Genomic DNA, 15,154 nt, shown 5'->3' with positions numbered 1-15,154 from the left:
TGTGAACCATATAAATTATTTTTTGCCTGTAAGATTCCAAGTAATTTATTTCTATTTTGGGCTCCTTTATCTATATGATAAAGACTTAATCTTCTCTACATTAATATGAAATTTTCATGAGGATTGGAAATTTCATTGCTTAGCCATCTTATTAGTATGTATGGAAAAACTAACAAATAAATTGAGAATAACTTTTAGTAACTATTGAATTTCCTTTCTGTAAATTGTTTAAATTAGAAACATTTGCTTTAGGTGAATTTTGAAAGATTTTCAAAATGAAGCATTTAAAAATATTAATCATCATTTAGTGTCTCTTTAAAATCATGATGGAAATAACTTGGGGATAAGAAATGGTTTATAGGTAATCTGTAGTACATATTATGAGCCCATATTTACCATTAAGGTGCTGGCAGTAATTCTTTGGTTAATGGTTAGTGCTAATAAGTTGGTTTTTAGCCATGCCATTATTTTGACTTAGTGGAGCAGATCTAAGGGAAATAGCTTCACCTCTGTTTTTATCCATTTTGGTTTCAGCGCACACTCTTCTGCTTTTTCTTCTTCTCATTTACATTTGCTTTTCCATTTGCCTGGAGATTGTTGCTTAACTTTTTCCTCTTTATTCAGATCTCAGCTCAGATTTTACCTGCAGACAGGCCTTCTCTGACCACCCTACAGAAAGAAGCCTTCCACACCTCGTAACTGATTTTCTCTATCTCATCTTAATTGTTGTACATATGAAATGTTTCACTTCAGTTTAGTTCAGTCGCTCAGTCATGTCCAACTCTTTGTAACCCCATGGACTGTAGCACGCCAGGTCTCTCTGTCCATCACCAACCCCTGGAGTTTACTCAAACTCATGTCCATTGAGTTGGTGATGCCATCCAACCATCTCATCCTCTGTCATCCTCTTCTCCTCCTGCCCTCAATCTTTCCCAGCATCAGGGTCTTTTCTAATGAGTTAGCTCTTCGCATCAGGTGGCCAGAGTATTGGGGTTTCAGCTTCAGCATCAGTCCTTCCAATGAATATTCAGGACTGATTTCCTTTAGGGTGGACTGGATGGGTCTCCTTGCAGTCCAAGGGACTCTCAAGAGTCTTCTCCAACACCACAGTTCAAAAGCATCAATTCTTTGGCACTCAGCTTTCTTTATAGTCCAACTCTCACATCCATACATGACTACTGGAAAAACCATAGCCTTGACTAGACAAAATGTTTATTTGCCTATTTTTTATCTGTCTCCAATGACTTCAATGTTGGCCCCATAAAGAGAAGGATTTTCTTACTCATCTCTATCTGAGAACCTAAATGGTGCCTAATACATACTACTTGTACAGTAAATATTTATTGATTGAATAATTATAATAAATACTTTTTATAGCTTCTGTTGATGAAATTTACTTAAGGTCAGTTAAAATATGTATCTTTTCTGTTTAAATTTTCTAGCAACCAGATAACATTGTGTATGTGATGGATGCCTCCATTGGACAGGCTTGTGAAGCCCAGGCTAAGGCTTTTAAAGATAAAGTAGATGTAGCCTCGGTAATAGTGACAAAACTTGATGGCCATGCAAAAGGAGGTGGTGCTCTCAGTGCGTAAGTATCATTAACACTGTGGTCCTATGCCTTGGACTTACATGCTGTGTGTGTGTGTGTGTGTGTGTGTGTGTGTGTGTGTATGTATGTTTATGACTTTATTAATCATTAAAAATCTATTCCAATAGTGGACCTAATATAGTCTGTGAAGGAAGTGTAAATAGAAACAGAATTTTGGAGTCCCTCTGATATATCTATAGTTCTGTTGTAACTACTGAAAAGAAGCTTGAGCTATGTACTTTTGTCTAATAAGCTTTGAAATCAAGAAATTTGTTTTCCTTTTTGAGGTTATTTTGTGTTTTCTTTTTCGTTGCAGAGTTGCTGCCACAAAAAGTCCAATTATTTTCATTGGTACAGGGGAACATATAGATGACTTTGAACCTTTCAAAACACAACCTTTCATCAGCAAACTTCTTGGTGTGTACAGTGGTGGGGATATAGACAAATCTCCAAGAAATAGTGTGGCTTTTTAGGACAGATTAGAATTTTAATTCTGCCCTCTCACTGACTAGTTCAGGAAAATAATTTCCTTCTATGATTTATCTTCTTCACCTACAAAATAGGGATGATGGTAACCTGCTTCCCATGTTTAGAGTGGTAAAAATGAGCTATTGGATGGAAAGTTCCTTGGGAAAGTTTTAGAGCATAGTACAGAAGTATGTGGTTGTAGTAATAGCAGTGATAATGGCAGCAAAATTTTCATGTTTGAGAGCATGGAATTTGGAATTAAACCCTGGACTGCAGTCACTGTTTTGTTATTTAACCTCTCTAGCTTCAATTTCTCACCTGTAAAGTGTTGTAGAAATACCTGAGCTGCCTATCTCACAGGTTTATTACTATATGTGCATGCATTTTTGCATAATGTAGCAATATAACAAGTATACTATTAGCTATTAATTTTACTTTTTTGGCTCTTATAGGTATGGGTGACATTGAAGGACTGATAGATAAAGTCAACGAGCTGAAGTTGGATGACAATGAGGCACTTATAGAGAAGTTGAAACATGGTATATGAGTAACAAAAAGCATTTGATCTCAGATGACTTCCCTTGTTTTCTTTTGATAGAGCTACTATAAGTTTTTTGAAGTGATAAGTCCATTAAAGTCAGTTCTTCCAGTGTTTATTTTTTAGATGATTTATATGCAGATCATTTTAAATCTCAGTCATCTAAGCAGCTGTAGAATTGAGTGTTTTATTTTCTTTCTTATAATCAAATTGCCTTAAGATGAGTATTGAAGCTTTCATTGGGTTCCTTGGAGTAAAACAGGTTAAAAGTAAGCTAAAATACTCTCTTCTGATTTGTTTGTTTACTTATAAGTTTTATATTTATATAATAAAACATAAAAAGAAATTTAAAAGAGATTAAATACACATTTTCTTCACATTGAAGACAACTCCTATGAAAGTATGATTAAGAGCTTAAGTTTTTTAACCCAACAGAACTTTTAAAAATAACCTCAATTTCCTTATGTGTAAGAAGTAGATAATACTAAGTATCTTCTTCATAGAGTTGTGAAGATGAGCTGATATATATATATAAAATATCTAGCACATCAGAAGCATTTAACGTATATTGCTATTGATCATTTCTGTTTTTCTCAAAATGACATGACTTAATTTCCATGGCCACATACTATACTGCCTCTGCTCCTTCTCACTCATCTTTTCAGGTACCTATGTCTTTCCATCTTAGATGGTGGTGTTTTCTAGTGATCATTTCTAGGTCATCATCTTTCTCTGGAGCTTCGGACTCATGTCTGTATGTTTGCCAGACCGTGCTTGGATGTTCCTTAGACACTGACTTCAATTTGTCCTTATCTGCCCATCTCAACCTCCCACCCCAGTGTTGCCATCTGTGAACGTTAACATGTCTTGTTTCCAAAGTCAGAAACCTGGGTGTTGTCATCCACTCATGTCTTCCTCACTCTGCCCAGTCCTTTTCCCATTAATTATTAGTCCTAGTGAGTCTACCTCCTAATTATCTCCATTCCATCCCCTACTTCCCAGCAACTATTTAAATTAATCTCTTATCTAGATTGTTTATTCTAAGGCTTTTAACAGGTTTTGCAGTTTTTTGGATTCTTTCCCTTGGACCTATTTTTTAATACTCCAGCCAAAATGATCTTTCAGAAATGCAAATTTGATCCTATTACTACTACCTTTCTTAAAATCTTTCAGTGTCTTCCCATTGCCCTTGGAGAGTTTTGAATGACTCCACCATCTGATCCACATCTTCTGAGTCATGTTTTGACTCCGTTGTTCTTAGCATTCCATGTGCCAGTCATGCTGAATTTCTGTCAGTTTCTCAAATGTACGCTACAGTCTTTTTTACCTTGGTGTCCCTCTGCCTGTCAGATAGTTATCCTCTCTTCTCCCTATTTCTGTCCTCCTTTACCCCCAGCCAAACTGGCTCACTGATACGTCAAGTCTCTGCTTAAATATGCTTCAGGAACATTCTACCTTATCCCTAGACTTAGAACCCCTGCTATGTGTTTCCATTGGACCCTGTAATTATTGTATTATCATCACAATTATTTTGATGTCTGTCTTCGCTGCTTGAAGTTGAAGATTGGTTTCTAATATATTCCCAGACAGCCTACTTTCTAGCTCCTAGGTCTCTTTAGGTCTGTGCCCTTGCTTCAGGGGCCTCCTTATTTCCAAATGTAGTGACCTTTCTCTTTTCTCTTGGCTCCCAAAATTTAACAGTGTTATCTGCCTTTTATATTTTCAAACTCTACACTTGGGTTCCATGACAGTGGACTTCCTATATCATCTTAGCTTCCATTGTCATTTCTGTATAATGGCCAAATATGTATTTCAGCCTTAACCTGCTCTACCACTGTTTAATTCTGTATTTCTAGCTGCCTACTATAACATTTCTTTTGATGTATTTTACTGCTACTTCAAATTTAGAATGCCTAAAACAAGTACGTTCTTTTTTATATCGTAGCACAAAAATAGGAAATAGTCTTTCTCTAACTGAAGTTAATTTGCATAATAATGAAATGCTCAGATTCTAAGGATATCATGCCATTAATTTTGACAAATGCTCATTGGGAAACAGAACATTTCCATTACTCTAGGAAGTTTGCTTATTCCCCTTCCCAGTAAAACTTCATATAGGAATCCTAGAGTATATATATATATTTTTCCCCACCTGGTTTCCCTGACTCAGCATAATATTTTTGATATTTATCCAAGTGGTTTTACTTACCTGTACCCTGTTCGTTTATAGCTGAGTAGTAGTTCATCCAGAGTCGACCTATTTTCCAGTTTATTGACACTAACTGTTTAAGAAACTCCAAATCTAAAGCAGTTTTTCCATTTTTACATTCTCATCAGCAATATGAGAGTTCTGCTTGTTCTGTATCCTTTAACTTTTGGTGTTGTGTAATCCTAGTATATATAGATTGTTTCCTTTGTTTTCACATTTCCTGTGTATGTTTACATCCATTTTCTCTGTAAAATATGAGCTTCTGTAGGATAGGATCTGTCTCCATGGCATTCATCCTGTAATCTCATGTAACTTCTCAGTGAATATTTATTGATTGGATATTTTATAAGTGTGCTTCAAGATGAGCCCACAATTAAGGAAAATATTAGTTTCATTGAATGGAAATGTTCACTCTCTAATATATTTGCATCATTTATATTGTATTTCAGGTCAGTTTACGTTGCGAGACATGTATGAGCAATTTCAAAATATCATGAAAATGGGCCCCTTCAGTCAGATCTTGGTTAGTTATCCTAAAAAGTTTTTTTTTAACCTCTATTGTTTTTGTTAACAATTTCTAAGAATGGATACACTTGCTTTAATTATTTTAATATTTGGGTAAAAGTAGTTACTTTTAAAACTTAATATTAAAGCCATCAGTTAAATGTGAACAATTAATCTCAAGCTGTTACTGATTTTTATGTTTAAATATATGTTTTAGGGGATGATCCCTGGTTTTGGAACAGATTTCATGAGCAAAGGAAATGAACAAGAGTCTATGGCAAGGCTAAAGAAATTAATGACAATAATGGATAGTATGAATGATCAAGGTAAGATGGCAGATTTCTTGACTTGGAGGACTGTGTTCTCAATATCAGCAAGTTGAGAATTTCACTGTGTTCTTGGGGACAAGATGGGAAAAAATGTAGAATGAGCGATTATTATTTGGGAGATTTGTAGCTGCTTGAAAGCTCTTGCTCAAAAGATATGATTATTGGGTTGACTTCATCTTTGAGAGAAATGTCTAGTACAGTGCTTCTCCAAATGAGTTCTGTGGTGAGAACACCAGTTCTTCAGGGTGTTAATAGAAATAACTTGAAAGGGGAGTCCTGTAGTCAGATAATCTGGGTTTTTTTAAAAAACTGGTACATTTATTTACTGCATGTCTTCTCAGACCTCTAATATGCTAACAGGAATTGGGAACCTGTAAGAGAGGGACAGTTTAAGCGATATTGACCAACTTGCTTTGCTCTGAAACTCTAAGGTTTCAGTCTTCTCAAGTATACTGCTCTCTCTCTGTAATCCTGGCTTATCCCTCCCTCCTGTACTTCTGGGTCCTCAGCCCGTGGGTATTTCTAGACTCATGACCCCTTTATCTTCTTCCCAGGTTTTAGCACCTTTTCTGATTTAACGCAGCAAGCATGTCAGGTCTTCTACTCTACCACCTGATCTCTGTTTACAAAGACATACATGTGTTTGGCATTGAACTTTTTCAATCCTTGGCTAACTTCCTGATGAGGCTGTGACAGCCACAAGCCATTCTTCAAACTTTTTCAAGGACTTTTCTCCATCAGTAGAATCCTCCTCTGTGTCTCCAGTCTCTCCTTACCTACTGATTTTTTTTCATCCATCAGTATATAAACATTAACTTCACAATTTCACATTTTCTGGGCTTTACTTCTCACTCATACTTTTACTTTGTCTCTTTTCAGTCAAGTTTCTTAAAAAAAAAAATCGTTTGTGTCCTCAAACTACTGAAATCCGACTTCTGTACCCACCATTGCTCTGAAATAGATTATACAAAGATTTCCAACAACCTTCTACTGGGTCTACTCCAGTGGAGACTCTTCAGTCTTTTTCTTGACCTTTACAACATTGGATGTTCATTGACGTTTGCCTCTTATTTTCTATTACTTTTTTATTTCCACTTTTACCCTTTTCTTGTTAACTGCAGTCTCTTTCACTGGTCTCATCCTCAATCAGCCTGAAGGAATATATGCTACAAGGTTCTATTCTCAGCCAGCATTTCTTATTATTGTGCTCCTTTTGTTGAATAATATCACTACTATATATACTACCTGATTATTTTTTATAGTCTCGACCTCTTTCTTGATCTCTTGGCCTTCACAGTAACCCAAATAAGGTTGTGTCTTTCTCATCTCTTTATCTTCAACACTGTAAAAATTTTTGTGTGTAGAATTAATAACTGCAGCCATATCTAGAGTCTTTACTCTTCCCTAGGCACTGTCATGAGCACTTTACATACATTAACCAACAACAACTCTTAAGGGACAATTCTGGGTCAAAATCCAATCTAGCTTTTACAGATTAGGATACAGGGAAGTTGAGTAATCTGCCAAAGTCACTAGCTAGGGGATGGAGAGGCTGGGCTTCTGGCTTGAGAGTCTGTACTCTGGATTACTTCCTGTCTAGACGCTCATTAAATGGTGGACAAGTATCTCTATTACATGTTTGAGAGTTTTCTGAGGAATGTAAGTTCCAAAAGGTAGTTCTTCTCCTTTGGTGAGTGACACTTCCATCTATCTGCTCAATCATCCAAGCTAGAAACTGGTGTCAACTTAGATTTACATCCTTGCTGATTTTCTGTCTAGTGGTTTTATTGATTATGGATATAGAGTCGTTGAGATGCCTAACTTTTCTCCTTTCAGTTGTGTTAGTTTTGTTTCATGTATTTTGAAGTTCTTTTGTTGGGTGCATACACATTTAGGATTGTTTTGTCTTCTTAGTGAATTGACTTGACTCTTTTGTAATGCCCTCCTTTGTCCTGGTCCACTTCATCTGCTATGGATGCAACCACTCCAGCTTTCTTTAATTAGTTGTTTGCATTGTATATCTTTTTCTGTCCCTTTACCTTTAACCTACCTATTTTATGTTGGAAATGAATTTCATACCAACAACATGGTAATTTTTTTTAATAATTCTGATAACCTCTTTTAACTGATATATATTAGGATTTAGTTCTGCCATTTTATCTGGTTCTGTTTGTTCACTCTGATTTTTGTTCTTCTGTTTTCTCTTTTCTACTTTCCTATGGATTGTTTGAACGTTATTTATTATTGTTTTATTGTATCTGTATATTTTTTGGTATATTTTACTTTTCTTAGTGTTTGCTCTAGGTATTACAGTATATGTACATACTTAACTTATCCCAGTCTATTCATATTAGTATTTTTCACTTCAGGTAGAATATAGAAACCTTAACATCACCTTAGACTTAGTGAGTTATACTTCCTAAATATTTCTTGTATTTTCTCTCTCCTCTTTGTTCCCTGCATTAGTTCATACACTCATCATTTCTTACCTGGATTGCTACAGTAGCCTCCTGACATTTCCCTTTCTCTTTTTTCACTCCTTTTTTAATCTGTCTTCCTCACTGCCATAAAAATAATCTTTCTAAATATAACAATTCTGGGATCAAAATCTTTCAATAACAGTTGCCTTAATGATTAATTCCCAACTCCTCAGCCTGGCATAGGGCTTCCCTGGTGTCTCAGATGGTGAAGAATCTGCCTGCAATGCAGGAGACCTGAGTTCAATCCCTAGGTCTGGAAGATTCCCCTGGAGAAGGAGATAGCTACCTATTCCAGTATTCTTGCCTGGAGAATTCCATGGACAGAGGAGCCTGGCAGGCTATAGTCATGGGGTCGCACAGAGTCGGACACTACTGCACGACTTCCATAGCCTGGCACACAAGTTCTGTTATAATCTTATCCTTATTTTTATAACCTCTTAATTTCTCAGCTCTTATCCATGCTTGGTTCCTTCTACACAAAACTATTTTCATTTATTCTGGGAATCCATGTTCTGCTTCCTACAATGTCCCTTGCTCCTTTCCTTCTTAACTTATCTCATACTCGACCTTCAAGACTACAGTTTAAGAGAAACCACCAGCATGGAGCCTTTCTTGACTTCCTTTCATCTTTGAGTTATGTCCCTTCTGCTTTTTGTTGAATTCAGTCACACTGCTTACCAGGATGTGCTGTTATTAGCTTGTCTTCATTCTCTCACTCCATTTGAGCTCTTGGGAGGAATATGATATACATTTTTGAAATATTTTATCATAAAGATGTGGCTTAAAACTGCATTTATGAAATGGATTTAGAGGTTTTAATGGACTGTAAGTTTACTGTGAGATAATTTGATCTTTGTTTGTATTGCATCGGTAATTAGTCTTCCCCTGGATTTCAGTTCACTTCTGGACAATATGCTTAGTGGACATAGACAAATTAGAAGATATATTTAGGAAATCAGCATGATAAATGGGGGGTGTTAAACCATATTATAAGAGAAACAGTCAAAAGAGTTGGATATTTGTCATCTAGAGGAAAATTCACAGGAGCCATGGTGACTCTGAAATAATTTGAAAGCCTTATTCTTTGTGCCTTGCAAGGCGACATCTATGCAAAATAGGAAGAAGTGTTAGACAAATGTATTTCATATTAATATGGGAAAATATTTTCCATAATTAGAGGTATAATAGAATGGCATAGATTGAATTATTTTGGATAGTGGATCATCTCTCCTGTGGTTGTTAAGATCAAGGTTAGGTGATCACCTATTAGGGGATATTGTGGAGAGAATGCAGGCATAATAGAAATTTTGTACCTGAGATTGTATGCAACTAACGCCTTGAGAAATGGACCTTGTATTCTAAGAGATACCAAAACATTGGGGGTGTTTATGTTATGTTCATTCTTTATGTTACAGAAAGAATTAAAATACTAGTAGTAATTATTTGATTATATAGGAAATATAACAGGTATTCTGTTGATTATAGATAGAACATACCTACTTCTACTTGTTTATTTGCCTAAATTTATGATTTAAAGGATAATAGTTATTTAGAGCTAAGGTGAGCACTTTTGTTGCTTTTTGAAATATACCTCTGGTGTATATTCTGAGGAGCACTTGGACTTGAAATATAGAAAGGATGGACAAAAAGTTTTTTCGAAGAAAAGACATTTTTCTGTAGGGTGAGTATGTGTGTATTTGCTTCATTGTTTTTATAGCTTATGAATATTATAAATACTCTTTTGAATATATTCCATGTTTAGCTTATAAAAATCAGAGACAGACACAGCAGATGATAACAGCATTTGTTAAATCTGGTTGGTGGTCTGACCATTATATTTGTTTTTCTATATGTGAGATATTTAGATGTGACTGCTTTGACAGTGTGTGTACATGAAAGTAATTGACCCTTGCCTACAGAACTTGACAGTACTGATGGTGCCAAGGTTTTCAGTAAGCAACCAGGAAGAATCCAAAGAGTAGCAAGAGGATCAGGTGTGTCAACAAGAGATGTCCAAGAACTTTTGACACAATATACCAAATTTGCACAGATGGTAAAAAAGATGGGAGGTATCAAAGGACTTTTCAAAGGTAAGAGGGATAACAAGCGCATCATTATTTGACACTCGAAAGAAAGAGGTCGAGAAACTAAAAATTAAAGTCAGGAAGAACTGCCAGTATTAGAAAATAATACTGCTGAATTTCATGTTTTATTCAAGTACTTCCAGGATTTATAATATGATCTGTGATTTATCTGTTTTCAGATTCAAGGTAATAAACACTAATATTTTAAAAAAATCACACTTAATGACTTTATTTGTGTGAAGTTATATATTAGGGAAAATTTAGAGACTATGAGAAAATATAAGAAAAAAGTTTAAAACACCCATTACATTCACTCCCCAGTGAATCCCATGGGTCTTAACTGCAAATAACATTTGATATAACTAGTGTTTTCTTCTGATAGATTTTAACTTCTTTTCCATATTGTCAAGTATTCTTCAAAGTATATCTCTTAGACAGATAGTATTTTCCCAGCTATGTATGTATCTTTGTTTAGCACAAGTGCATCTTTGTTGGCTGTTTAGGCTGATTGATGATATCACTATCAGTTCTATATAAGTATCAGTTCTTGTGTCAGTTTTCTGTTCAGTCTCCCATGAAGCCAGGGATTTTTTCTGTTTTGATCAGAAATATAGGAGATGCTGAGTAAGTTTGGTAATAATTCAGTATTTTCCAATTTAATGGTCAGTTTTTCAATATGTGTTTTAGATTACTCATATTTAACATTTCTTCGTACATTTACTAGTTTAAATTTTCTTGGTGAATCCCCTCTTATTTAGGTTTCTTGTCCCATTTGTTTTATTTTTTCCCTTATTGCTTTGTAATAACACTTTAAAATTCTTGGATTATATCTGCAAATATTTTCCCCAGTTTTTCATTTGCCTTTCATTTTTATATTTTTAATTAAAACCAAAGTTTTCATTTTTAATGCAGCCGAACCTTTTGGTGTGATTTCTTTTATACTCATAACAGCCTTCCCCATGTTGGTACCACAGTGTGAAAGTGTTAATCACTTAGTCATGTCTGATTCTTTGCAACCCCACGAACGGTAGCCCGCAGGCTCCTCTGTCTATGGAATTTTGACAGTTTCCTTATTTTTCTTGCCTGCTATATCCTGTTTTCTTCTTTGTGACAAGGGAGAAAAGTTAGACAAACTTGTGTAAAATTGGTTATATTTCCTAACACCACATGCTATTTCAGATAGTGATTTATAAATACATTAAGTCAGTTTAACATCTTTCCCAAATGACCCTGACTGTTCATGATAGAACTACTGCAGATCTGTTGGTCACATCTTATCTAAGCATTGACTGCTCAATAAAGGCACAGCCTGATGAAGTGGGCAGTGAATTTGGTGCACATCCTTGTCACACCAAAGCCTTAATAATTTTTTGAAGTTTTAAGTCCTCAGAGACAAAAACTCTTGCAGTGAATCACTGGTGGTCGTAGAAGTCACAGCTTACACAGATTTATTAATTATGAAACTTTAAAAATTTTTTATCATGTTTTATAAAAACATATCTTCTTTCATTCATAGTTCTTAATTCATTTAATTTATTCATATTAGGCAGCTTTGATCAGAGAATCAGGGTCAGCTTTGATTTGAATTTTCACAAATGTTCCTGAGAAGTACCGGAGTTAATGTTTCTTTGAAATAAATAGTTTTGCTGAAGCAAGCTCTGCTTATTCATTGCTGTTGCATCAGTGATCTCTTTGACTTTCTGTGTCTTAAGAGCACATCAGGGTCAGCTTTGATTTGAATTTTCACAAATGTTCCTGAGAAGTACCGGAGTTAATGTTTCTTTGAAATAAATAGTTTTGCTGAAGCAAGCTCTGCTTATTCATTGCTGTTGCATCAATGATCTCTTTGACTTTCTGTGTCTTATGAGCATCTCTAAAGGATGCTTTGCTCTCTTCTGCCCCAGCGTGCATCTCTTTCATTGGTTGCCTTTTTGTTGTAGAATCTCACTGAGTGTGTAGAAATTCACTGATAAATGGAGTTTCATTATATTTTTTTCTGTTCTCTGAAGCTTTGTATTTATAGTAACTTCCTAGATATATACATCTTGAGGTTCTCTCAGACTCATTCTTTCATAGCCATTTATCAGTAACCCATTCTCATTCCCAGTTAACCCATATCTTTAAAATTTTTTCTTCAGCATTATACCATATCACTACTAAACAATTGTTACAGCTTACTGTTAATAACCACTGGATATGGTTTTGCTTATAGTGGCTCATTTCACAGGTATAAGTAAAAGTGTTAAAAATTTTAGTCCTTAAAAGCCCCTTAAATGTCCCTTAATATTGAATTTCACTTTTTCTTTCTCAAAAATATATATGTAGTTGGGACAAAGATTAGAAGGGAATATGTACAAGTAGAAATAATTGTGTTAGAGTAAGATTATAGGGTTTTTCTTTATATTTACTCAATTTCTATGATATCTTGATTATATTACAGTCTATACTGATGCAAAAATTTTTTCAGGTGGTGACATGTCTAAGAATGTGAGCCAGTCACAGATGGCAAAATTGAATCAACAAATGGCCAAAATGATGGATCCAAGAGTTCTTCATCATATGGGTAAATACGAAGTTGTTGCCAGTTGCTAATACATGGTTTAGTTTATAAGGGTTGAGTTTTAATAAGCCTTCTGTTGTTAATCTAAAATCTGATCAAACAGCGTATGGTAGAAAAGGCCCATATAATTTCTGAGTAGAATGGTTGTAATAGTGTTGTATAAGCTGGTTTCATTCATTCCCCTGCTGCTGTTTGTGATTTTTGAGCAAGCTACTTAATCATCTTTTTTTAAAAATATATATTTGGCTACACACAGGGTCTTAGTTGTGGCATGTGGGATCTAGTTCCCTGACCAGGGATCAAACCCATGCCCCCTGCATTGGAAGCACATAGTCTTAGCCACTGGACTACCAGGGAAGTCCCAAAATTGTATTTTTATTTCTTTTCATTTTATGGCCATGTGGACCACCCTGGACCACCAGGGAAGAACCTAATCATCTTTTGTTAATGCTTCTTCTGGTGACTTTTTGCCTTAGTTTAGAAACTGGATAGTTTTAATGATGAGACTTTGGAATTATATAACGATTTTGAAAACCAAGTTCCACTTTTACCATGTAACCTATGAAAAGTTCCTTAAACTTTCTGAACCTCACTTTCTCCTGTAAAATCACAGGTCATGTCTTGTCAGGAAGTTAGTACAGTTCTGGGCATATAGTAGATATTCAATAATGATGAATTATTTTCATACTCGAAGTCCTGTGCATTAACCACCACCCCAATTTATTTCTATTTATAAGACTCATACTTCCCAGAGGAAAATATTTTTGTTTTAATTTACTGACTCCCTACTGTGTGATAGTTACTGTTTGTTCTAAGATCTTTTCATGTAGTTTGTATTCCTCATAACGAGATGAAGTAAGTTATTTATTCTCTTTTATAGATGAGGATATTGGTGATAATACAGTTTTATGTACTTCAAGGCTGGTGACCAAATTGCAGTCAGAATCCAGTATATTTTTTAGAAGTTTAAGTACTTATTAGGCAAAAGTAGCAGATGTTTCAAGTTCTGTATAATAATTATCTGACTGTATTCTTCTCTCACTCTAGGTGGTATGGCAGGACTTCAGTCAATGATGAGGCAGTTTCAACAGGGTGCTGCTGGCAATATGAAAGGCATGATGGGATTCAATAACATGTAAAGAAGATGCCTTAATATAAACTGACTCTGTTGATTACATTATTTGCTGAGACCTCAGAATTTCCCCTCCTTTTTGCAAATGGGAAAAAAAGAGTATTTTTCTTGCCTGTCTTGCCCCCTTTCTTTCTCTTCTTGTCTTTTTCCCCCTCCTTTTCTTTTTCTTTCCTTCCTTTTTCCCTTCCTCCGTTTCATATGGGAGGAATATATGGTTGTTGTGGAAATCATTATATTTTTGCTTTAGATTTCCTTTTCTGTTAGTTGCAACCATCATAACACTTCTGAAGTTAAACAAATCATGATGTAAAATTTTAGTACTTAAAAGTTTTTAATTGTCTCAAAGGCCAACCATTACCTTTGTAAACAGTCCTAGTCAGTAGTTACATGATGTCTCAATAAAAGTGCTATACAATAAACTTCGAAGTCATTATAAGTTAAGGGGTTGTTAACTTTCTTTATGGTTTAAAATGATCAATGTATCATGTTAAAAGGCAGACAAAAAGATAATATTTAAAACTGTTCCAAAAGTATACCTTTATTGGGACACATGGTAAAGTAACCTAACCATTAGTATTAGGAATTTTTGTTTAACTTGGAATAGTTAAGATAATTTTGCCATAGAAAATCTTAACTCTGACATTTAAATTGAAATTGTGAATTTCGTTATAGTTCACAATTTAACGTTTTGTATATAACTTTCATTTTTTTTACCTCATATTTTTGAAGCCTTAATGGCAATATTTGATTTTCTTGCAAAGCCAATTTTGTTATGTTTCTTACATACCAAAAACCTGCTTGAAGAAATTGATATACTTTGATGATAATAGCTGATGTATAGATCTCCTAATGGGAATATAATTGCAGATATTAGGATGTCATTATTATATATTAAAAATAATGAGACCATAACAGGATTGACTTGGTTGTTGGTTACTTTGGATTGCTGTACAGTTCATTTAGAACAATGGCTCTTAAGTAAGTTATGTAATTAATTTAAAACACTAGCATAATTATCATACCTATTCATTATTTACATCATGAAGATAATAGATATGCTGTTATAACAATGTATTTTGAACGAGGATGAACTGATCTTCTGGAGAAGGCAATGGCACCCCACTCCAGTACTCTTGCCTGGAAAATCCCATGGACGGAGGAGCCTGGTAGGCTACAGTCCATGGGGTTGGACACGACTGAGCGACTTCACTTAACTCCCTCCATACTTTATTGCTGGAGAAGGAAATGGCAACCCACTC

General features: G+C 35.0%; 1 protein-coding gene across 7 annotated transcripts in view; it reads left to right on the top strand.

The window, feature by feature from the left end:
* Nucleotides 1–14,314, top strand: part of SRP54 (signal recognition particle 54) — a 37,398-nt gene extending 23,084 nt beyond the window's left edge. For 4 of the 7 annotated variants that reach the window (XM_081547927.1, XM_081547928.1, XM_081547930.1 and 1 more), the window contains 8 exons: nt 1,443–1,591; nt 1,908–2,008; nt 2,512–2,598; nt 5,256–5,329; nt 5,528–5,636; nt 10,039–10,209; nt 12,671–12,766; nt 13,811–14,314. In XM_081547927.1, the coding sequence (XP_081404053.1) occupies nt 1,443–1,591; nt 1,908–2,008; nt 2,512–2,598; nt 5,256–5,329; nt 5,528–5,636; nt 10,039–10,209; nt 12,671–12,766; nt 13,811–13,902 (879 nt within the window). In that variant the 3' untranslated portion in view covers nt 13,903–14,314. The remainder of the gene's footprint in view (nt 1–1,442; nt 1,592–1,907; nt 2,009–2,511; nt 2,599–5,255; nt 5,330–5,527; nt 5,637–10,038; nt 10,210–12,670; nt 12,767–13,810) is intronic. The other 3 variants (XM_081547931.1, XM_081547932.1, XM_081547933.1) reach the window with 1 other exon arrangement.
* Nucleotides 14,315–15,154: the final 840 nt, after the last annotated feature.

Source organism: Giraffa tippelskirchi, chromosome 12 (genome assembly GCF_054371585.1).
Source record: "Giraffa tippelskirchi isolate mGirTip1 chromosome 12, T2T-mGirTip1v1.2.pri, whole genome shotgun sequence".
NCBI lineage: Eukaryota > Metazoa > Chordata > Mammalia > Artiodactyla > Giraffidae > Giraffa > Giraffa tippelskirchi.
Note: the sequence above shows the minus strand (reverse complement) of the source record. Positions and strands in the feature narration are given on the sequence as shown.